Source organism: Medicago sativa, chromosome 6 (assembly GCF_051527215.1).
Source record: "Medicago sativa cultivar Bolivia chromosome 6, Bolivia_mono, whole genome shotgun sequence".
In the NCBI taxonomy this organism is placed as follows: Eukaryota; Viridiplantae; Streptophyta; class Magnoliopsida; order Fabales; family Fabaceae; genus Medicago; species Medicago sativa.
The window spans coordinates 87,628,295-87,653,413 of NC_140754.1; the positions used below are offsets into that span (position 1 = coordinate 87,628,295).

General features: G+C 37.0%; 2 protein-coding genes and 2 long non-coding RNA genes across 5 annotated transcripts; 1 reads left to right on the forward strand and 3 right to left on the reverse strand.

Annotated features, from left to right (window-relative positions):
• Window positions 1–1,466: 1,466 nt before the first annotated feature.
• On the reverse strand, window positions 1,467–5,488 carry LOC146917839 (uncharacterized). Its single transcript, XM_085721952.1, has 2 exons — window positions 2,378–5,488; window positions 1,467–1,982 (listed from the first exon to the last, which is right to left on the reverse strand). The coding sequence occupies exons 1-2, from the start codon at window positions 5,486–5,488 to the stop codon at window positions 1,467–1,469; spliced, it is 3,627 nt and encodes a 1,208-aa protein (XP_085578078.1).
• A 2,972-nt stretch (window positions 5,489–8,460) lies between these two features.
• Window positions 8,461–14,714, reverse strand: LOC146917840 (uncharacterized). Its single transcript, XR_015015901.1, has 2 exons — window positions 10,156–14,714; window positions 8,461–8,714 (listed from the first exon to the last, which is right to left on the reverse strand). It is a non-coding gene; the product is annotated as an uncharacterized LOC146917840 (long non-coding RNA).
• A 6,233-nt stretch (window positions 14,715–20,947) lies between these two features.
• Window positions 20,948–23,295, reverse strand: LOC146917841 (uncharacterized). Of its 2 annotated transcripts, XR_015015903.1 has the most exons (4): window positions 23,083–23,295; window positions 22,838–22,904; window positions 21,959–22,087; window positions 20,948–21,426 (listed from the first exon to the last, which is right to left on the reverse strand). It is a non-coding gene; the product is annotated as an uncharacterized LOC146917841 (long non-coding RNA). The 2 variants fall into 2 exon arrangements; XR_015015902.1 differs by lacking the exon at window positions 23,083–23,295 and having other exon boundaries at window positions 22,838–23,013.
• Window positions 23,296–23,998: 703 nt separating this feature from the next.
• On the forward strand, window positions 23,999–24,796 carry LOC146917842 (3-isopropylmalate dehydrogenase, chloroplastic-like). The gene is made up of 3 exons (XM_085721953.1): window positions 23,999–24,209; window positions 24,561–24,645; window positions 24,736–24,796. Exons 1-3 carry the CDS (start codon window positions 23,999–24,001, stop codon window positions 24,794–24,796), a joined length of 357 nt encoding a protein of 118 aa, XP_085578079.1.
• Window positions 24,797–25,119: the final 323 nt, after the last annotated feature.

Genomic DNA, 25,119 nt, shown 5'->3' on the forward strand with positions numbered 1-25,119 from the left:
CCCGCTCTGAGGGAAGACTTTTGCTCCCCACTCTGAGGGAAGACTTTTTACACTTCCTACTCTGAAGGAAGGCGCTTCCCACTCTGAGGGAAGACTTTTTACACTTCCTACTCTGAAGGAAGGCGCTTCCCACTCTGAGGGAAGACTTTTGCTTCCCACTCTGAGGGAAGACTTTTTAATTTACACTTCCTACTCTGAAGGAAGGTTAGGCGAGTTGTTACGTCGACCCAGCCAGAGCCATTATCAAGGTTGGCTCTGTGGGGCTCGTGGATCTTTTATCTTCGTACTTTCGGTGGGCGAATTTTGTTTGCATGATAGAAAAAAGATGCGGATAGAGTCATATATATGAAAAAAGAAAGGGCGCCTCGTTAACAACCCCTGCCCTTGCAGGGGAAAAGAGTGCCACCCTAACCTTGTATTATTGATAAAGTCAAAAGCTAACAGTTGCAGTGGTGATCTTACATCATCCTTATTTGGTACATAATAAAATTAAAATGCAAAAGAAAAAAAAAGAATTTAGCTATAATAGTGACGCAGATTGGCCACGTTCCAGGTGCGAGGTACGACTTCTCCGTTAAGTTCTTCCAACTTATACGCCCCGTGAGCGTATTTTTCCCGAATTCTGTAAGGTCCTTCCCAGTTTGGAAAGAGTTTGCCTATCCTGGTTGGGGCGACGACTTGCTTGAGGACCAGGTCGCCCTCTTTCATTTCTCTGGGCGTCACCTTGGAGTTGTATCGTCGAGCTGCTCTTTGCTTTGCTGGGAATTCCCTGATGTGTGCTTGCTCCCTGACTTCATCAATGACATGCATGCTTACCGCCAGACCTACTTCATTAGCTTTTTTAAAGAAATAACACGTAAATTTATGTTTTGTAATAGCAAAATTTCCCTGTACGTGAAAAATGTTAGTCGCCTGGAAAAAATAAGATAAAGATACCTTCTTCTGAAAACGTATCTCGCCTCCAAGTGGGGGGTGTCTATTTCGACTGGTATCATGGCGTCCGTACCGTAGACCATAGTGAACGGTGTTTCCATGGTTGAAGAATGAGGGGTAGTGTGGTAGGACCATAGTACCTCATGGAGTTGTTCTGTCCATAAACTTTTGGCGGCCTCTAGTTTCTTCTTGATCCCGTTAAGAATAACTTTGTTGGCTGATTCAGCTTGCCCGTTGGCTTGCGGGTGAATTACGGAGACGAATTTTGTTTGTATCCCTAGGTGCTTGCAGAAGTCTAACACTGTTGAGCTTGCGAACTGGGTTCCATTATCAGATACTATGCACTTAGGTAGGCCGAAACGACAGATGATCTTCTTCCAATAGAACTTCTTTACTCTTTCTGCAGTTATCTTAGCGACTGCTTCTGCCTCGATCCATTTTGTGAAGTAGTCTACCCCTACTATGAGAAATTTCAGCTGCCCTGGGGCGAGGGGAAAGGGCCCAACAATGTCGACCGCCCATTTGTGAAATGGTCATGGTGAGTACACAGAGGTCAACTCTTGAGCTGAGACATGCTTCCTGTCAGAAAACCTTTGGCATTTATCACATTTCTTTACAAAATTCGAGCTATCCTGGAGCATGGTGGGCCAATAGTAACCAGTGCGGAGGAGTTTGGCGGCTAGAGCTCGCCCGCCAATATGACTACCGCAAACGCCCTCGTGGACTTCCAAAAGGACCAAGTGTGTCTCGTCCTCTCCTAACCATCGTAGCAAGGGAGTCGTGCGGCCTTTTTTGTAGAGTTTGCCAGAGACCAAAATGAATTTGGATGCTCGCCTTCTGACTGTCTGTTCTTCCTCGTCTTCGGTTGGCATGAACGACCCTGTCAAATATCTAAGCAATGGCTCCCTCCATCCCCCTGTGTTCTCGGCGACCTGAAGCACTTCAGCTACCTTTGTACTGGGTGTTGCAACTACTTCCTGGATAACTGTTCTGTTGTTGCCGGGTCGTTTGGTGCTAGCGAGTTTTGCCAACAAATCTGCTCTGGAGTTCTGTTCTCGTGGCACATAAATTGCTTCGAAGAAGCTAAATCTCTTGGCGAGACTCTACACCTTAGTCAGGTATTTGGCGAGTTGGGTGTCCTTCGTTTGGTACTCGCCTGTGATTTGACTTGTTATGAGCTGGGAATCACTCTTGGCTCTTAAATTCTCTGCGCCCATCTCTTGGGCTAGGGTCATGCCGGCTATCAAAGCTTCATACTCGGCCTGGTTGTTGCTTGCCTTGAATTCGAATCTGAGGGATTGTTCGATGAGGATATCGTCCGGCCCTTCCAAGATCACGCCTGCGCCGCTGCCTTTCAGGTTGAATGAACCATCTACGGATAAGAGCCAAACGAAAGGGGGGGTTTTTCCTGTACTGGTGAGGCGAGCTCTACTACAAAATCTACCAACACTTGGGATTTGATATTTCCTCTCGGTACGAATTGTATGTCATATTCTGAAAGCTCTATAGACCAGGCCACCATTCTTCCGGCTAAGTCAGGTTTCCCTAGTACTTGTCTGATTGGGTAATCTGATTTTACGACGACCTTGTGACTTTGGAAATAGGGCCGAAGCTTTCTTGCTGTTACGACGACAGCAAGGGCAAGACGCTCTATCTTCTGATATCGCAGCTCTGCCCCCTTGAACACCCTGCTGACAAAATAAATTGGCTTCTCTCCTGCTTCCGAGTCTTCTACCAAAACTGTGCTCATGGCGTTGTCAGATATCGCCAGATACAAGAAAAGGATGGCGTTCTGATTTGGCCGCTGAAGGATGGGCGGGCTAGACAAGAACTTCTTAATTTGCTGGAAATCTTCCTCACATTTTGGAGTCCACTCAAATCTCTCCTTTTTCTTAATGGAGGCGAAGAAGGAGAAGGCTTTATCGCCGGCGCAGGACAAGAAACGAGATAGAGCGGCCAGCCTACCCGTGAGTTGTTGTACTTCCTTGACGTTGGTGGGGCTTCTCATGTTGATGATCGCCTGGCATTTATCAGGGTTTGCTTCGATGCCTCGTCTTGTTAGGAGGAAACCCAGGAATTTTCCCGCCTGCACTCCAAAAGAACACTTTGCTGGGTTCAAACGAATTCTGTACCTTCGAACCTGGCTCAAAATCTCCTCCAAATCCACTGAGTGATTGTACCCCTCTTTCGTTTTTGCTACCAGGTCATCAATATATACCTCAAGATTCCGTCCTATCTGTGCGGAGAACGCGGTGTCCATAGATAGCTGGAAGGTGGCGCCTGCGTTCTTTAGACCGAAAGACATAACTTCATAGTGATAATTCTTTGTGTTGGTCAAAAAAGCCGTTTTTGGAGCGTCTAGTGGATCCATCCGTATTTGATTATAACCTGAATAGGCGTCCATAAAGCTTAGGGTTCTGTACCCTGAGGCGCTGTCCACAATGTTTGGGAGAGGATAAGGATCTTTAGGGCAAGCCATGTTCAAATCCGTGTAGTCCACGCACATTCGCCACTTCCCGTTTGCTTTCTTAACAAGGACGGTGTTGGCTAACCACATGGGATATTTTATTTCACTGACAAAGCGGACCTCAACTAATTTTTTAACTTCCTCATCTACTGCCTTCCTTCTCTCTTCGCCCATCTTCCTTTTCCGCTGTACCACCGGTTTCACGCCAGGCCTAATGGAAAGATGATGGCAAGCAATGTCGGGATCCATCCCTGGCATTTCTGATGGATGCCAGGCAAAAAGATTCAGATTCTTCTGCAGTAGTTCGACCAGGGCGATCTCCTCTTCAGGGGATAGTGACGTGCCAATCTTTGTTGTGTGGTGGGCTTCTGGTCCGATGGAGACCTCTTTTAATTCTTCAGTGGGCTCTAGGCGTTCTTGCTGGAAGTCTTCTCTGGGATCCAAGTCAATCATGTTAACTTCATGTGTTACCTCACTACTTGATTTCTTTTTGGTCTTCTGCAACCGCAAACTGTTATGATAACACTCCCTGGCGAGTTTCTGATCGCCTCGAATGGTTCCAATCTTTCCGGAGTCGAGAGGGTACTTCATTACGAGGAATTTGGTGGATAAGAAGCCGCCCAACAGGTTGAAGGCGGGGCGACCTATAATGATGTTGTAGGAGCTGGGCGAGTTGACGACGAGATACCTGACTCGAATGGTTTTGGCGTGAGATCCACTTCCGAAAGTTGTCTTCAGGGTAATGTATCCTCTTACATGAACCTGCTCGCCCGTGAATCCTGCCAGAGTTCCCTTGAAAGGTTGGAGCTGCTCCAGGTCTAGTCCCATTCGATCAAATGTGTCATAGTAAAGAATATCAGCAGAGCTCCCTGGGTCTATCAACACCCTCTTCACGTCCCACTTGAGGATTTGCAAAGTGACAACCATGGGGTCATCGTCGTGAGGTACTATGTCCTGATAATCTTTGGACGTGAAAGATACATCAGGTTCATGCTTCTGATCCATCTCTTTATACTCCTGGCACAACATTACCTGCCTCACATATTTCTTTTGCGACGAGCTCGACTTCCCTCCACTGGCGAATCCGCCTGAAATAGTGTTTAACGTGTGTCTTTTTTTGTCATTCCCTTCCTCCTTCTTATGATCTGCTTTCTGTTTATTCTCGCCCTTTCTGTCCTTGGCGTATCCTCTTAACTTCCCACTTTGTATCAGTCGCTCGATTTCCTGGCGAAGATGAATGCATGAGTCGGTCTCGTGCCCTCGTACCTTATGGTATATGCACCAATTGTCTTCATCCCGTCCCATGAAGGGGCTGCGGGCTGGCAGGGGCTCTGGAATCAGCCTTGCTTCGAAGACCTCCTTCATGATACGCTCTGGCCTTGTATTTAAGGGTGTGAAATCTCTTTGAGGATACGGATTGAACGGCCGCCTCTCCGGCCTTCTATAGGGCGCGCGATCTCTGCTAGCTGCTGGTTGATAAGGTCGCCGCTCTGGGTTATTGTTTGCGCGCTCCTTAGCGTCTCTGGCCTTCTTTTCCGCATTGCTCTCCTCGCCTTTGATGTAACAGTCCGCCCTGACTATAATCTCTTCCATGGAATCAGCAGGTTTCTGGGCTAGGGATTCGTTGAATTGCCCTGCTCTTAGTCCGTTCTGAAAAGCTCCTACGAACACTTCCTGGTTGGGGTTGATTACCTTGATGGTTGTGTCGTTAAACCTAGCCAGGTAGTCTCTGAGGGATTCATTGTGTCCCTGTCGCACATTGAAGAGGCTGGTTGCTGGGACCTTGCGATGGCGACTGGCAGAGAACTGTTGGATGAGTTTTCTGGTCATGTCTTGGTAGTTGAGGATGGAGAATCGTGGGAGATTCATGTACCAGCGTAGGGCGGCTTCAGTGAAAGTACCTGCTAGCAATTTGCACTTTAGAGAATCAGGAGCCCCGACAACCGCCATGCGGGTATTGAAGGCCGTGACATGCTCCATGGGGTCGCTTTTCCCGTCGAAGGCGGACAGGTGAGGCGGCTTGAATCCCTCCGGGACTGGCGCGTCCCAGATTTCCGTGTATAACGGTTGTGGTTTAGGGTCGTCCATCTAGCCGTGGTGTGACTCTTATCTATCCTCCAGTTGCTTTTGTTGCATGGTCTCCATTGAGGCCTGAAGGGCATCATTGTGATCCTTCAGTTGAGCGAGTTGAGTTCGCATGGACTTCAGTTCTTCAGCTGTTGCCATGATGAGATGAGAGGCTTTTCTCTAAATCGTACGTGAGGTGCGATTTAGGTTGGTTGAAAAAAGGGGTAGGTTTCTGAACCGCCAAGGTGTTTTTCGGTTTAGAGGTCTTGTTTTAGGGTTCCCGAATCACGATTTTGCGATCTAGAAACGTGGTCAAGGTTAGTTTTACCTTTTCCCACAGACGGCGCCAACTGTACTTGCAGAAAAGTACGGTAAGGAATACTAGGATTCTAGGGTTTATACTGATGATTAGATGCCTTGAGAAAGCTCTCAAGAGTGGTATTTATAGCCTGCTATGGGCTTGGGTTTTGGTTGCTTGGTTTCCAAGCAACAGGAGTATTTGTGTATTTTGGGGCTTTTCAGGCGGTTTCTAGAGGCTTCTAGAAGTTTAGTAAGGCGGCGCCCTTAAGGGAGCGCGCCCGGGCTCAGGAACCCCTCTGGAGGGCGCCAAGGCCTTTCTGGAGGGCTTAGAGCCTTTCTGGAGGACTTAGAGCCTTTAGGAATATTATGACGGTTCAGTTGGAAAAATATATTATTACTTTTAATAAATATCAAAGTGTAATTATTCTTTTTAGAGTTGTACGTGTAATTTAGAAATTCTATTAATTGAAGTGACTTTGTTTTTCGTGTTAGTAGAAATTTAAAACAATTTTGTACCAAAAAAAAAAAGAAATTTAAAACAATTATTATAAGTCAATTTTTGATGTTTAACTATAAAAGTAATAAATAAAATTGACTCGTACAACAATATAATATTGTATTCTTTTTATTTTTTCTTTATAATTTTTTTTAAAAAAATGAGAAGATAATGCCCCAATAATATATTGTGATAAAATAAAATAACAGTCTTTAATTGATTAGTTTTTCAAAACTAAAATGTAAAATTTAATAAGATTCAAGTGTCATTGAAGGATATAGTAAAACAAATTTGATTGTAATATTGTATCTCTAATAATCTAATTTGTGTTTATTAATCGACCCATGATCTTAAGGGTTAAAGATTATTCATTGATCTCTATTATAGTCGACAAGACCTGTGCGTCACACGGGTCAAAAGTGTAGTTCAATTGTATATTTAGTTATATACTCAGTTTTGATATTTGCTCCGGTAACCGAAACAATTGACATGGTATAAAAGATGAATTGTTGAATGATTTTTTAAACATGAATGTTTCTTAAAATTTATACATAAAAAAAATATAATTTTGGTATTCTATAAATTTTTTGGGGTAAATGATAGCATATGATCTTGCCCACTAATTAACATGTCTGGACTTGTCTCTGTTCATACCACTTTCTCTTCTTCTAAGCACTTCTGGGATTGTGAAAGGTATGATTGTGTGGGTGTTGAGGAGGCTAAAATGGTCATTATGGTGGGGTTTGGGGTGTGTTTCTCGTAGAGATAGTGATAAGAGGAAGTTTGTATACTCTCTGTATTGTGCCAATTTATAAACAAATATTGTATCAAATCATAGAGACCGTGCTTTAGTTCAGATCACAGGGAACTCAAAGTTGAGAGAGAGTACAGGGTTAAAGTGTTCAACGGGTTTATTAATGCATGATTTCATTATTGATATAAACATTATAATTATGCAGATATGTGGAAATGATTAAAGAAAAATAATTTTTGGTTTTTTGTATTACCATTTTTTCCAGAACAAGCACGAAATAAAAACAAAGTCGGGATCAAATCGACTTTTTAATTAATGATGAAAATACATAAAGCAAAAAGCCCTAAACAAAGTTCACTTCCGTCACGGGTGGGATGAAAGGATTTTTTTTTTTGAAAAACATAAAGCAACAAACAAACATATTAATTGAACAAATGAGTAGTAGAAATAAACATCAACAAAGACCCAGTTGCAGCTAAACATTCCATATATCAACATCAGGTTCCAGGATCCGATAGCAGATTAACTTGCACATTCAAATTCAAACTCTTCCAAAGGTATGAGGTCTTTTCGGATCAACTTCTGAAGTATCTTCTGAAATGCAAAACATTGTTCAATATCGTGACCTGTGCCCCTTGATGGAAGGCAAAAGGGAGATCAGCTCTATACCCTGCCGGCAATATTGTCGATACTGAAAGAGGTGCCTTGGTCTGGACAAGGTTCTTTTTAAGCAACTTGGGGAATAGCTCAGCATATTTCATGAGAATCGAATCAAAGTGTGTCCTTGGAGCCTGTTGTTGAGGTCGTTTCATGCATATTGGCTGACATAGTGGCTGAGGCGTATGCTGAACAAGCGGTGGATCCTTTCTACCTCAGCCCAAAGTGTTCTTACCTCTTCACGAAGCTCATGGACTTCTTGCTCAAGCTGATCAATCTTTTGTGTTTGCACGAGTGTTTGCATATGCGAGCCGAACCTGGAAGAAGACATCAGACCACTTTACTGATGAATTGACCTTTTGTAGACAGAAACAAAGTATGAGACACGGACACGGACTAGAAACTATGAATGCAAATGATGCATGATATGCTTATGCAAAAAATGTATAATTTTTATTATCGAAGGATTTGTCAAAGTGAATTGTAAACATTGCAGATGAACATGGTTTCATTTGAAAATTTGTAAAGATATTGCAAACGGTTTCCTTTTCAAAAGTTAAGAACAAACCCAAGGAAGAAGTTCTTAACAAAAGCAAAAGCTTAGGTAAGGTTTTTTGAAGTTGTATTTCTTGATGTTCCTTCTTACAAGGTCTGTGACACCCTAAATCCCAAGAATAATTATTGCTATTATTTAATTAAAAATAGAGTTTGATTCGCAGCGGAAAGTGTCAAATAAAAACTTCTCTAATGATATAGGAATTCTTCCACAAAATTTAGGATATCACATTGACTCATAACAAACATAATTCATATTTCACTTCATTAAACATTATAGTAATAATAACATCGAATCTTTTTCTTTTGAAAATATTTCATTTTACATCATAGACAATGGTTTTCTTGCACAAAATTAAATAAGTAAGCATATCCCTTTTCCCGTGTCACTATCAGAGCGGTGCTTTTCCCCAAAATAATCGACGACACAAGACAAGTCCTCACGAAAGGCATGCACTTGACTCCAAGACTCATAACCTATATAACTACGGTTTCGCAACCGCAGGGCCAAGCCAGCAAACACAAACAACGAAGGGGTGAGTTCCGAGAACATGTAATAGTATAAAAAAAATGAGAAGAACACGTAAGCAATTAAGTCAAAGTCGTTTCACATCACAAACATAATATTCAGAACCTTGAAGAATATACTATATCATCTCAATCTATATTAGTAGAAAATATCATCACAACTTAAGGACCAAAAAAAAACTTCACAAACACAATGTCACAGTTCAATTCCAACTAGTCACAACACATGTAGTCACCAATAACCATCTTCATAAGGACATCAACAAATAATCACCTTCATCGTCTCACACAATTACATTAATAGACATCACAAAGTAATTCGTTAAAACATTACAACTTAACAACTTGAGCATAAAGCTGCCGGGCTTAAAGCCCCCAACGTAGTGTGAGCACAAGGGCTGCCGGGCCTAAAGCCCCCAACTTTAATGAGCACAAAGGCTGCCGGGCCTAAAGCCCCCAACTTTAATGAGCACAAAGGCTGCCGGGCCTAAAGCCCCCAACTTTAATGAGTATGCAATGGACTCAACTCCTACAACTTAGACATCTTGAAATTCTTAAACAACTTATATGATTCCAATAATTTGGACAACTTCTTACGACTTCACAACTTAGACCGACACTTACAACTTTATGACATTAATGGTCAACAGCATCAAACGATAAACATCAACATCTTTAAATAGCATCATTATCAAATACACATCATTAAATAGCACATCAGTTATACATCATCAATTAACACATCAATTTCACATCATCAAATAATTCACAAATTACACTTAGTCAAATAATACATCAACTATACTTCTTAAATATCACATCTTTACATACCACATCTTTAAATCAAATACATCTTCAAATATCACATAGTCAAATAATATATTTCATTTACATATCTTAAAATAATACATTTAGCACTATGGTATCCAAGACACATCTATAAGGAGAATAAATCTTATTTCAAACACATTCAAAGATAGTAAGAATAATTTCAATTATTATCTCTATAAAATCACTAAAAAAAAATAAACTATTATTTATACTAGCCATACGGCACCACTACAATTCCAACTTCTAATACATAACATCACATCTATATCAATCATTAAATAAGTCGTCAATCTAAATAGTTGCAGCAAATCAAGCATAAGCACCCACAAATTTATCCATGACTTCAAATACCACATATTCACATAGTTTAAATTAAGCAACACCTTAATAATGTTTCTAATTCTTCTTTTAACCTCCCACATCTAAATTTGCACATTAATTAATTATTCTCTCAAAGGGCTACAACCATCGCGGTGAGCCCCGAATGAACTTTGGGAAATACGGCTTTCCCGTTCATCCCAATTAATTTACACTCATGATCTCGAACTCTTCTCTCTCACCCCATACCTGGATTGAAGCTTTCGCAATATATAACAAACTCAACGACACAACAACGGCTCCAAACAGAGTGATAGGTTCACATCTCCTTTCTGGTCGGCGTAGAGGAAAAGAACCCATATGACAACCTATCTAATGTAGTAGCCAGTTTGTTTCACCCTCACAATAACTTTTCTCTTCACCGTTGACAATTGTTTTAAGCTGCTGCCAGTTCTCTCAAGGTACGGCTGATGTGTTTCCGTATTAGGTTAGTTTTTCTTCGTTTCACTGTGCGGCACTAATTCTTTTATTTTTTGATCAGCTGTCTTACCCTTAGGTCAAAGTATCTATTTATACACCAGTAACTAAGTAGCCAGGCTTGTGTTAATGGATCATAAACACGTCTAGTAATATATTAACCTACTAGTGATTCTAGCCCAACCCACCGTATGGCTATTATTCTAATTCTAATTATACTACTTTTATAATTTGTAAAAAATACACTTTTCTCTAATGATTATTTTTAATAAAATCAATATGTTTAATATTCATGTAAATTATTAAGACAAACACATGAAGGCAAGATAAGAAAATTATCACATCATAGCATAAACCCTTAATATAATAATATTTTATCTCTATAATATTGAGAAATTTGGGGTGTTACAACTCTCCCCTCCTAATTGAATTTTCGTCCTCGAAAATTACCGATAACTTCTAATAGTAAGCAATCTATTTCCTACTTATTCTACTTAAAGGGTCACATGCTGCCATGTTCCTCTGCATCAATATTCGCCGGTAAACTATTATAATTTCTTTCAGAACAAATCCAAAATTCAACTTATTTTAATACCTGTGATGTTTATAAGGTTTACTACAATAGAAAAACAATGATTCATCCTTAACTAAAATTCTATAACTTCTACCATAGCAGACCCAATACCATACTTTAAAAGAACTATCAACTAATCCATGAGTATACCCACATCACAGATCGAAATATCTTTCAGTCGTTGGCAGCCACAAAATAATCAAAACAATTAACAATGATACAAAGAAAAACCAGATGAAAAGTCTCCCTATATCACCAAGTTTAGTTGAGAAAAAAAAAATGTTACCCTTAAAAACTACTTTTTTTTTTTGAATAACAGCGCTCCACATAAAATATGCTCCTACAATGTCACTACCAGCATGCAGCTAAAACATTAACATCAAGAAATGAAGAGGTATCATATTATAACCGCAATTAGAAGCAAACAAAATGAATAGTAATTCAAAGTCTAACTCACCTAATTAGAAGTTCTACAAATTATATTGATTTCTAGCAAAAAAGGATTCTTATGCTCTTATAATAGAAGATGCAAACACCATTCGCAATCAATACATTTACAGAAATAATTGAGAATAATAAACAATAACATCAAAAGGAAGAAGGAGGTCAATAACCATATTAAGATCTTACAACTCAAACATCACAAGTACATGGATATCACATTAATCCATGAATTATAGATTTTGACAAAGACCACAAAAGAATTGTAAGCACATAACACACAAGCTTGATGAACAAACCAGCCTATGACCCCAAAATCATTTTTCAATTGCACTTAGATCTGAAAAGCTTCGAAAGGTTTATAGAGACGAAATCACATCAAACTTTACCATAACTTTGTGAAGAAAGATATCAATGGGTCTTCAAATGATGGAATGAAACTTTTTTATAAAAATGCATTTCCTCAAGAAAGAGTATACTAAAATTTGGAAACATAAGCAAGCTTTTAGAGAGTATCTAAGTTTAAACTCCAACAGAGAAATACAGTAAGAATTGTCTAACAAGGAGGAAGGAGTAAACGACGTGCAAGAATTGTTTCCAATATATATAAGATTATATTAAACTATCTTCTACTACATGAATATGATCAAAACAATTTTCAAAAGGCAAGACGATCTAATAATAATTGACGATGATCTTAATTTATTCAACTATCTAAAAAAATGTGTAATAAGGCAAGAGGAAGGATATACATAGTCAAAACGAAGTACAATAACAAAGTCTCAACTAGATGGGTATCTTTTGTCGTAATAAAAAAAAAAATTATGCATCTAAAAATATCTCTACTCTAGTAGCTCCTTCAAAAAAGAAAATCTATGGCAGTAGCTACTGAACTCATATCACGACAAGGAAAATAAACTCAAAATTTAACTACCTATTTTATTCTTTTTATCCTATCAAAATAAGTTACACAGAAAATACATATACACAATTCACTCAAAAATAAAATAAAAATACACTATCATTAGATCACAATATTTAAAGTCAAAAGGTTATACAATCTATACAGTAGAACACTGCAACAATATTCTAAGATGATCAAAAGAAGTTATACATATATCTTACAAATACACAAATTTTATAATTTCATAGCAATTCATCGAACATATTGAAGACATATTAATTGATGCACAAACCGAGCTTATGAAAATTCTAAATGACTCAAGAACAGAAGAAAACTAACTCAGAATCAATATACATCTCATTAACCTGAACGCTACCTTAAAAATACTTAACATGAGGAAAAAAAATTTATGGCAGACTGACTGACACCATACCACACGGTCTGGTTGGACAGACCTGCTCTGATACCAATTGTGACACCCTAAATCCCAAGAATAATTATTGCTATTATTTAATTAAAAATAGAGTTTGATTCGCAGCGGAAAGTGTCAAATAAAAACTTCTCTAATGATATAGGAATTCTTCCACAAAATTTAGGATATCACATTGACTCATAACAAACATAATTCATATTTCACTTCATTAAACATTATAGTAATAATAACATCGAATCTTTTTCTTTTGAAAATATTTCATTTTACATCATAGACAATGGTTTTCTTGCACAAAATTAAATAAGTAAGCATATCCCTTTTCCCGTGTCACTATCAGAGCGGTGCTTTTCCCCAAAATAATCGACGACACAAGACAAGTCCTCACGAAAGGCATGCACTTGACTCCAAGACTCATAACCTATATAACTACGGTTTCGCAACCGCAGGGCCAAGCCAGCAAACACAAACAACGAAGGGGTGAGTTCCGAGAACATGTAATAGTATAAAAAAAAATGAGAAGAACACGTAAGCAATTAAGTCAAAGTCGTTTCACATCACAAACATAATATTCAGAACCTTGAAGAATATACTATATCATCTCAATCTATATTAGTAGAAAATATCATCACAACTTAAGGACCAAAAAAAAACTTCACAAACACAATGTCACAGTTCAATTCCAACTAGTCACAACACATGTAGTCACCAATAACCATCTTCATAAGGACATCAACAAATAATCACCTTCATCGTCTCACACAATTACATTAATAGACATCACAAAGTAATTCGTTAAAACATTACAACTTAACAACTTGACTCGACAACACGACTCAACTTGACAATGCACTCTTAACAACTTAACAACTTAAATCATCGTGAAACTTCTTGATATGCAAATGCATGTGGTACCATTCAACAACATATATGAGCGTAATTAGGCTCCTCAACAAGTGAGCATAAAGCTGTCGGGCTTAAAGCCCCCAACGTAGTGTGAGCACAAGGGCTGCCGGGCCTAAAGCCCCCAACTTTAATGAGCACAAAGGCTGCCGGGCCTAAAGCCCCCAACTTTAATGAGCACAAAGGCTGCCGGGCCTAAAGCCCCCAACTTTAATGAGTATGCAATGGACTCAACTCCTACAACTTAGACATCTTGAAATTCTTAAACAACTTATATGATTCCAATAATTTGGACAACTTCTTACGACTTCACAACTTAGACCGACACTTACAACTTTATGACATTAATGGTCAACAGCATCAAACGATAAACATCAACATCTTTAAATAGCATCATTATCAAATACACATCATTAAATAGCACATCAGTTATACATCATCAATTAACACATCAATTTCACATCATCAAATAATTCACAAATTACACTTAGTAAAATAATACATCAACTATACTTCTTAAATATCACATCTTTACATACCACATCTTTAAATCAAATACATCTTCAAATATCACATAGTCAAATAATATATTTCATTTACATATCTTAAAATAATACATTTAGCACTATGGTATCCAAGACACATCTATAAGGAGAATAAATCTTATTTCAAACACATTCAAAGATAGTAAGAATAATTTCAATTATTATCTCTATAAAATCACTAAAAAAAATAAACTATTATTTATACTAGCCATACGGCACCACTACAATTCCAACTTCTAATACATAACATCACATCTATATCAATCATTAAATAAGTCGTCAATCTAAATAGTTGCAGCAAATCAAGCATAAGCACCCACAAATTTATCCATGACTTCAAATACCACATATTCACATAGTTTAAATTAAGCAACACCTTAATAATGTTTCTAATTCTTCTTTTAACCTCCCACATCTAAATTTGCACATTAATTAATTATTCTCTCAAAGGGCTACAACCATCGCGGTGAGCCCCGAATGAACTTTGGGAAATACGGCTTTCCCGTTCATCCCAATTAATTTACACTCATGATCTCGAACTCTTCTCTCTCACCCCATACCTGGATTGAAGCTTTCGCAATATATAACAAACTCAACGACACAACAACGGCTCCAAACAGAGTGATAGGTTCACATCTCCTTTCTGGTCGGCGTAGAGGAAAAGAACCCATATGACAACCTATCTAATGTAGTAGCCAGTTTGTTTCACCCTCACAATAACTTTTCTCTTCACCGTTGACAATTGTTTTAAGCTGCTGCCAGTTCTCTCAAGGTACGGCTGATGTGTTTCCGTATTAGGTTAGTTTTTCTTCGTTTCACTGTGCGGCACTAATTCTTTTATTTTTTGATCAGCTGTCTTACCCTTAGGTCAAAGTATCTATTTATACACCAGTAACTAAGTAGCCAGGCTTGTGTTAATGGATCATAAACACGTCTAGTAATATATTAACCTACTAGTGATTCTAGCCCAACCCACCGTATGGCTATTATTCTAATTCTAATTATACTACTTTTATAATTTGTAAAAAATACACTTTTCTCTAATGATTATTTTTAATAAAATCAATATGTTTAATATTCATGTAAATTATTAAGACAAACACATGAAGGCAAGATAAGAAAATTATCACATCATAGCATAAACCCTTAATATAATAATATTTTATCTCTATAATATTGAGAAATTTGGGGTGTTACAAGGTCCATGTATATGACGTTTACAAAAAACTTGGCTAAGTCCTTCAACATTTGATGGAAAAAAGTATTTATAAATGGATGCATGTATGCATGATTATGATGAGGGTTAAGTTCCACAATGTTGGAGTTTAGGGACAACAACGCCATTTGGTAAGGACTATGGTTTCACATGTACCTGTATCACGGGTTCTACCAAGTTCCCAAATTACAACTACCCTTATGAATATCTCGGTGCGTAGGATTAACTCCTAGACCAATAATTCGTAAGGAAGTCTAGTTTGAGTGTAGTATCGCGTGACGACCAAAGTCAAGACTACTCTTGGTTTAGTCTCCGTACTACGTCCTAAAAAAGGCCAAGATGGGTTAAGGGTGATCTAAAGGTCCTCAACGTTTGATGGATTTCAAAAATAATAACGCCAATCACGACTACTCATGGTGACATATATTTACTCTTGAACCCACGTTGAGTGGAGTTATATCACATGCACACATATCACAGGACTACTCCTGGTATGGCACTATGACCGTACTCCGTCCTATCTTATGTTTCACTCAAGTACGGGAGTAGGACTTATTTTCTCACCCCTCACGTAACAAGGTAAAATATTTACAAAGCATATAAAGCACAAAAATAAAGGAAGAAAGGTGGGTTTAACCCGCGTAGGATTTAAGTCCCCAGTGAAGTCGCCAATTTGTAGTCGATGATTTTCGGGTGTCAATCCATTAATTGGTTTTGAACCTTCAATCGTTGGACTTTTCAATCTTCATTCGTGGGAAGGGAAAAGATGAATTAAAACCCTTTTTTCAAAGACTTTGGATCCAGGGGTCGGTTTCGATAGAGGAAGGTGTTAGGCACCCCTAAAGACCACGGTACTCCGTGGGAACCTCTTTCCTAACTTTATCTTGTGCTAAATTACTTTTATTTTGGAAATTTCTTGCTTAGGATCTATGTGAAAGAATGGAGGGAGAAGAAGTATGAGTTGGTTATTTTTATTTGATTGATTTGGAAGGAATAAATCCTTTGCCTACGTACCCTAAAAAGGGATCAAAACCACCGTAATTCTTTCTCAAAAATATTTTTGGTGGGTTAGGTTGATTTTAATTTATTTTTGAAAATGGTTTTAAGAAGGATTGTGAGACCTCAAGGTATAGAAAAATAAAATGATGGTGAGGTTGTTTGATTTTAATTTAAGAAATTTAGTCTAAGTTTAATTAAGATTCATTTAGGAATTTGATTAAGAAAATAAAAGAAAAAACAACTTGGATTTGGATCCAAGGTTTATTAAGAAAATATTTTTTGACTTTTTGCTTATTTGATTTTTTTGAGATAAAAAGATTTTTCTAAACTAACGGTAAACTAGCGTAACGATGCGAAAAAATAAAGCGAGCGTAAAACGATAAATAACGTGGGGTAGTGTCGGTGATTTTGTCGATGTGTGCAACTACTACACTATTAAATACCCTCCTAGATACATTCTAAGGCAAGAAAATAAAAATGCAAAAATAAATTACATCAATACCTAAAATACACACTAATATCATGGAATTTAAGTAAATTGCAAGAATAAAAATGCATGAGATTATACTAAAATTAAAGCAATCACGATATGATGAGATAATAAGAAAATTAAAAGCACCACATACTAGAATAAAATGCAATGATGTTAAAATTTTTAAAGTAAAGCATGAAATAAAGCAAAATTCACAAGTAAAAATATTGAACAAGACATTTAAGATGCATGAGACAAAAGAATTAATTCATTGAACAAACTAGATAAAAAATGCATGGTGTAAATGATAAAACATTTAAATGAATGCATGAAAATATAAATGAATTTAAACATGTTAAAGCAAAAAAAAAAATTGAAATCCAAATAAAAATGCAAGGGGAAAAGAATGCGTGAAGAAAAAAACTTAAAATGAAGATAGGGGGTGTAACAGCAAGAACAGGGAGTAAACATAGTAAAACAGTAGTGAAATTAAAACAAAACATTTGGGCTCAGACCAGATGGAGCTGGACCGTTGGATGAATCAAAAGGTCCAGATCTAACATTCAGGGATCTCATCACAGCCACTTGATCAATCTTGATCAAGATCAAAGGGACAAAAAGAAATGCACAAACAATACAGAAAGAGACAAAATCACATGTGAATCCTCCCAAGAGCATCCTGGGACGTTGGATCTAGGATCCAACGGCCTAGTCTTGAGATCGCATGGCCATACAATAAACAGCAAGCACAAAATTAAGATAAATGTACAGTAACCGTCAGATTAAAAGAAAGCCAACACATCTAAGGGCTAGAAATAATGGAACATGGTAGTCACACAGAGAAGGGGTGCATGCTAACAGAGGGAGTATATAAGCACTTCAAACAAAAAAAACACATAAAACTTTCTCTTCTCTTAACTTAGAGAGTCTCTCTAAGTTTAACTTAGAGAGAGAAGCTCTCACTTCTCTCTTCTTCTTCACCGAAAAAACCGGTGGCCGGAACCACCACCAACAAAACTCCGGCGCGGCGGCCGACCACCCTTGGGTGGCGGCGCCGCCGCCAGAAATTTTTTTAAGCTCCTTTTTTCAAAAAAATTTTAGTGATTCTTAAATCCTTTTTCGTTCTAAATACGAATCCGGCCTCGATTTTTCAAGGAGATGAGAGATGAAGTGTAGATCTAACTTTGAAGATTCAAACAAAAGTAACACACAACACAAAACGTTACAGGAAGAAAGATCTAGGCCGTTACCCCTTGTAGATCCGCTAAGGTGACTCTTCAGAAAACTTCAAACACTCCGATTTGCTCCTTTTCTACTGGATCTGTGCGTTTCCCTCTACTCCGATCGCGTTTCAAGCTTGGCTCCAGTCCGGTTCAGTTGTATGTTGAGAAATCTGGTTCGGTTTAGGGGAAAACCGGTTCGGTTTTTGTGTGATGTTGTGTGTTTGAGTGATTTTGTGATAATAGTGTTGATTGATGATGATTTTTGATTAGTTTTGTGTTGCTGGATTTTTTTTTATGGATGAACATTCATGATGTGTTCATGGTGTTCATGAGGTTTGTTGATATTTTTTGTGTATTTGATTTGAAAAAAGGGAAGAAAGAGGAAGTAGAATATGTTTCTGTGAATTTCTATGCGGCAGTAATGATTGGACTCTTTTTCGTGAACAGTGTAGCAATAATGACAGTCTATTTATAAACTATCATTTTAGGGTTAGACTGACAGAAGCAAAGGACAAAAATGCCCCCAAATGGGTCTGATACAAGAGCGCCAGCACAACAATGAGAATTGGGGAACAAGTTTCTGAAAGACCAATAAGGAAAAGACACATAGACAAACTGGACCCACAAGAACTAAAAACAAAAATAACAAATGATAATAATAATAATAATACTAATAATAATAATAATAATAATAATAATAATAATAATAATAATAATAATAATAATAATAATAATAATAAGAAATTAAAAGGGAAAAGGAGAAATGTCACGTGAGTGACATATTTTCATAAAACTAAAATAAATTTAAAAACAAAAATAAAAAGAAAAGGATAAAATAATAATAATAAAACAAAAATTGTCCCTTTCGGTAACCCAAATGAGGTATTTTAAAATACCTCTCTGCCGAAATTTCGACTGAAGCGGCTGAAATAATGATGTGCTTTAAAATGCAAATAACAACTTTTTTTTAGTGGTTTTTAGAGCCCGTTTGTTATAGCTTTTTTAAGAAAAAAATCACTTTTTTGAGAAAAATAATCACTTTTAAGAGTTTTGCATCCGTTTGTTACAGATTTTTAAAAAAATCAGAATCTAAAAAAATCTAAAAACAGCTTCAAATGAGAAGCTGTTAAGAGCAGCTTCTCAAAAAATAGATTTTTTTTAGAGGAGAGAGAAAATATGATTTAAAAGATTGAACTAATTTTGTAACAAAAAAAATTCCTTTTATATAGTTGTATCCAAACAAACTAGATTATTTGTTTAAAAAAAATGATTTTTATTACGGTAGACAAACGCAAAATAGATTCTGATTTTTCAAAAAATCTCTAAAATATAATCTCTAAATTATTTTATGTCAAAATCACTTTTATTTTAATTCGTAACAAACGGGCCCTAAATATACAGATAAAAGAACTTTAATTAAACAAAGTTTCAAAAGACATGGATAAAAGACTTTAAAAATTTAAAAGTACGCGTAAAAAACGTAACAGCCTAAAAATACAAATAAAGTGATTTTAAAATAAAAAAAAAGTACTTGCTTTAAAATACAAGATAAAAAGGTTTTAAACAATGACTAAACGAAGATTTAAACAAAGGTTTTAACTAGTTAAAGCAAATAAAAGAGATTTTGAGTCGCTTTAAAATGCGACTAAAAAGATCTTAACTGGTCCAAAATTGGAGTATGACAGATGACCTACAATATAAACGGATGAGCCTATAGATCCAATGGATGGGAAATGGTGTGTGTAAGGTGCACAACCTGGCTTTTGCCACTTCCTCCTTAAAATTGTCATGTTCATTCAAAGGTGACTTAGTGAGTATCACTACTAGAAACTCTCGATTTTCCTGCGGAATCAAGTGAAAAATCCGCAGGAAACAGGTTTCCTACCGATTTTGCCAAGGCTTTGCACTCCCAGGTAATACCTTCGTGGGTAATTGTTTCCTGAGGATTTTTGAAACCGCAGGAAATTTCCTACGGAAATTTCCTCAGGAAAAGCCAATAATATCCGCAGGAAATGTTTGGTCAGAGTGGGAGAGATTCCCCTGCACGTCAATGTTTCCTGCTAATGTTCCGCAGCAAATTTCTCAGGTAATGCCGCAGCAAAGCTATTTCCGCAGGTAATTCCTCAGGAAACTGAACAAATCCACAGAAAAATCCGCAGGAAATTTAATGGTTCATCAGAAGAATTTATTTCATCAATACAATTTTTTGATTATTTTCTATTAATGAAAGCCAACAGCCATATTAAAAGTCATTTTTAATTATTTGTTTGATAATAGAAGTTTATTTATTTTTTAAGATGATATAGAAGTCATTTTTAATTATTTTCTATTAGAAACTATCTCGAGTCAAATTTGGCACATAGCATCTGCGTTTTTTTAAAAACATGTAAAGAGGTAAAAAAATGGCAATAAAAACTTGTTCTTTGTAACAAAAACACTAGTCATAAAATACATCAAGTCTCCATCATTATGGACGGCCACTACTAGAAACTCTCTATTTTCCTGCGGAATTACCTGCGGATTTGGGTGAAATTTCCGCAGGAAACCTGTTTCCTGCGGATTTTGACAAGGATTTAGGTTCCCAGGTATAACCTTCGTGGGTAATTGTTTCCTTAGGATTTTGGAAACCGCAGGAAACTTTCCTACGGATATTTTCCTAGGAAATTCCGCAGGAAACTTCGGGCAGTTTTTCTAGAGATAACCTGCCCGTTTGTATGTTTTCTGGAACATATCGGCAGGTACCTCCGCAGCAAACGGCACAGGAAAATCCGCAGGAACCAATGTTCCCCAGGTAAATCCGCAGGAAATGGATTTATATTTTAAAAAAAGTAGAGCATTTCATTGCATTGCAGAACAATGAAAATATAATATAAATTATTTATTAAAAACCTTTTAATTGACTTTACAGTAAGATTTTATCAACTAGGACAAATCAGAGTGTGTGGGAGCAAACACATAACAAACTACTTGTACTATACAACCTTGTCATAATCATAGCCACAACCTTCAAAAACACCTAAATTTCAATAGGATGTTTACATACATTCTATTGATTTGTTTGGTAACTTGAAACAGCCACACAACACTAAGTTATACATACATGTACATCATTTTGAAGAGGCGTCCCTGTAAGCATCAAGCGTTCGCATTTCGAGCAACAAACATCAGAATCTAAAGTGAAATTCTTAGGGGAGCTGATTGTGTTACCGCTTCAAGCTCTCTCCTCTACCACCGTGAGTCAGTCGCCAACGTTCAGAAGCCCTTTACCTCAACCGTTGCTTGAACTTCAATATTACACGTGCTTTAGTTGCTGTTGTAGAATCAACTCCCTTGCACCTAATAATTAAAAAAATAAGGAATACGAATGAAGAAAAACAATCAAATAAGCAAATGATGACATATAGGTCTGGAAATTGGTTCTTGCCTATTCACCAATAACGCAAGTTTAATTTACTTGTAACATTTCATAAGCAATGTGTGAGAAACTTCACAATATGATTTAAGAAATATGTTCCTTCACAATAGGATAAAAGACGGGTCTGATTTATCTCAAATCAGCTTATGCCTTCAAAATGTAAGGTACACATTTGTGGTGAAAAAAACATATCCAAGAAACTAGTATCAAATTATATGAAGGGTTCAGCATGCACAATACTATATTGGGTGTCGTAAAATACCATAGGTAAAACAGAGAGAAAAAATATGGACATTCAAAGAACTGAACAAAGACAACTAGGGCAACTAATTTATATTCTTGCTGCATAATGTTTCTTTCAATTAATGTGATCATGTAGTCCACTTAATTTCAAGCAAGCCTCACCACTCATGTTTATACATACATGACAATAAGAGGAGTAGACTTTATTACCTCATGCACTGTATCAGCAATTTGAGTTGAGTACAAAGCATCAATCATGTACATGTGCTCACACTGCTTTCTCTCTTTTAGCTTCTCAAACCGATACAATTAATAGATGGAAGGAAGAAATCTTCAATTCTGCACTAACAATATCAGGGCCATGTTAATTATTAGTCATCAAAACCAGTTAACAGATCACAAAGGGGAAAGTATCAGAAATATGATGCAGAAATCTAAAGAAGTTTAAATTACTCACACCTCAAATCTTTTCAAGCAGAAAAATACGTCATAAAAAAATGCAAGTGTTTGAATTCTATTTTCATTCAGAAAAATATATTCCACAACTCAAAGTTCCAAACAAAAATAGTTATAGCTCATATTGCTCAGTTTAACAAATATTCTGTTAACAAAAACTAAAATTATGTAAACTATGCTAAGAATTCAAGTTTGTAGATGTTTTGAGTTCTTCTCACTTTCTGTTCTACATACACTTTTTTTTTTTTTTGAAAAATGTTCTACATACACTTGTAATGTACGATATTTGTTAAACGGATACAATTTCAAAATGATGAGTGCGTACACATCATAGCAGCCCTAATATTGATATATTCATTCTTATGATTGCACTGCTCTTTAACATTAGATTTATTAACAGTCCATGGCACAAAAGGTTTAACAAATATCATTAACAAAGTCAAAGTATCAAAACTAGTAACAACTTAAAAAAACAAAACGAAATCAAAACAAATTAATGAAGTTTAAGAGCAAATTGAACCTGAGATTTGGCATAATAGAAGACCGAGTATACAAATTCCTCACAATCAATTCATCAAACACTTTATGTGCCTACTCCAAAATTCAATTTTCAGTAAGTAATAAATGAATTACCTATTTTCTCGAATGAAAAGCTCCTTGAATGAAAAGCTCACGATCATCGTGCATAAGAATCTAAAACCTAAAACTCATAAATTAGATTAAACTCACAATTAGGATCATGAAACTCACAAATCAGAAACTCATCATCAAATTCAGTTGAATAATGAAAGTAATCTAAAATCTAAAACTCATAAAATCAAAATTCATCAAAATCACGAACAACGCAATCAAATAAGATAAATGAACGGAGAAGATACCTCATTGCATGGCGACATAGCGACTGAGGACGGTGAATCGGAGACAGGCGACGGCGGATCCGGGAGGAGAAGAGAAGAGTCTCCGTCGTTTGATTTGAAGAAAGAGTGCAGAGATTCGACATGGTTTCGGTTTGTAGTTGCTGAAGATTGAAATTGAAATTCGATTTTTGTGTTTCAGGGTCAACGAATGATTGCATGAATGAGTGGTGATTGGCCAAAAGTGAGTGTATCAACATTTTCATCTCTTTTTTCCACGCGACGTTCATTTGCGTGCTTCAACTTCAATTGCAATTTTTATTTTTAATTAATCTAATCTAAATAAAAAAAATTAAAAATAAAACAATTCCGTGGGAAAATTCGCAGGAAAAGCGACCAGAACAAACCGCAGCAAAAGCCTCAGGAAAAGTGAGCTTTACCTGCGGATTTTCCTGCGATGAAAGGATCCGCAGGAAATGTCCTCAGGCAGGCGTAAACAGCAGGAAAATCCGCAGGTGTTCCTGCGGATTATTTTCCGCAGAAAATTCCACTGGTAAATCGCTAGATTCTAGTAGTGGGCACTTCAGTGACATAGCAAAACTAATGGTATGGTGACATTACCAATCATAAGCTGACACGTGGCATAGAGTTATTAAAATAAAACAAAAAACAAAATAACCATTTTAAGTGAAAATGAACCAAACGTGTTATCAGCTTTTCTCCTTCTTTCTCTCTTGCCTCTTCAACCCAAAAGCCACCACCACCATGACCACCGGTTTTCATCGCCGTTTGCCGCAATAACCTTCAACCACCACCCTCCACACATTCAATTCAACAAAAAGTACTTTTTTAGTTTATAACTTTACCCTTCTCACTCACTCATTCACTTCCACCACTGTGTCTGTTCTCTTGTGCAGAAACCAAATCACAACAAAAGAAAATGTCAACTTCCTTGCAAACTCAACTCTTCCACCTTAAACCCTTTCATTTTCGCACCCCCTCATCATCAAAACGAACCTCTCTACGATGTTCCGCCACCGTCCCTTCTTCAAAACATTCCTACAAAATCACTCTCCTTCCCGGCGATGGGATAGGTCTTGAAGTCGTATCCGTCGCTAAAGACATTCTTCTTCTCACTGGATCCCTCCACGGTAGGTACCCAACATTCATTGCTTCCAAATTTTCATTCTTTTTTCAATCGGGTACTCATTTCTCTATTTATCTTTTGTTTTTGAATTAGGGATTAAGCTTGAGTTTCAAGAGACCACCCACATGTATTAAGTAAATAACTTCAGGTGAGGTCCAAACAACAAAATGTTTTAGCAAATTTAATTTCAGATTCTTTGATCCATACCTATAGCCTATAGTTAATAAGTTAATAAGGAATACTCTTTTTATGTACAAACAGGGTGAGACATTGACACACACGTATATATTTGGAAGAAAATTGAAAATGATCCCTAGTCCTACATGACTAATAATACATGTGGGTGCTATTGGAGGGTACTTAACTTATTGGAGTCCTACAATAACCACTCTTTTTGCTGCTAAACAATCTGATGTTGTTCTTCTTGGTGCTATTGGAGGGTACTTAACTTATTTTTCTTATCAATTTCAAAAAAAATAAATTGTTTTTTTATTTGGTTTGTGTAATTGTTTTGTTTAATATTTTTGCAGATATAAATGGGATAAAAATGAGAAACATTTGAAGCAAGAGACTGGATTGCTTCAGTTATGAGAAGGGCTTCAAGTTTTTGCTAATCTCAGACCAGCGACTGTGATGATACTGATATAAGTTAATTTATGCTTATACTCCAGACCTGTTTCGTCTTTGGCAGTGGTGGGATGAGTTGTCTAGGAATAAGAAGATTCGGAGGTGGGTGTTGAGTCGTTTGAACTTGCCGGTTTGTTTGTATTATGAATGGATATGGAATCCGCAAGCGTGTTTGGTGCGGTAATGGTGTTTTTTGGGTCTGTTAGGTGGGCGATGAGGCTTTGGTATGCTGCTGCTTTGCTATTTTGGCTAGGAGTATATGACAGCCTCATTGCTGTTCTGTTTCT

Bases quoted from the DNA above. Each gene is read 5' to 3' on its own strand.
- LOC146917842 (XM_085721953.1), top strand. From the start codon at position 23,999: ATGTCAACTTCCTTGCAAACTCAACTCTTCCACCTTAAACCCTTTCAT. The intron at 24,210-24,560 runs GTAGGTACCCAA...GTGCTATTGGAG, and splicing joins TCTCACTGGATCCCTCCACG to GGTACTTAACTTATTGGAGT. The intron at 24,646-24,735 runs GTACTTAACTTA...ATATTTTTGCAG, and splicing joins CTTCTTGGTGCTATTGGAGG to ATATAAATGGGATAAAAATG.
- LOC146917839 (XM_085721952.1), bottom strand. From the start codon at position 5,488: ATGGACGACCCTAAACCACAACCGTTATACACGGAAATCTGGGACGCG. The intron at 1,983-2,377 runs GTAGATTTTGTA...CCACGAGAACAG, and splicing joins ATATCAAATCCCAAGTGTTG to AACTCCAGAGCAGATTTGTT.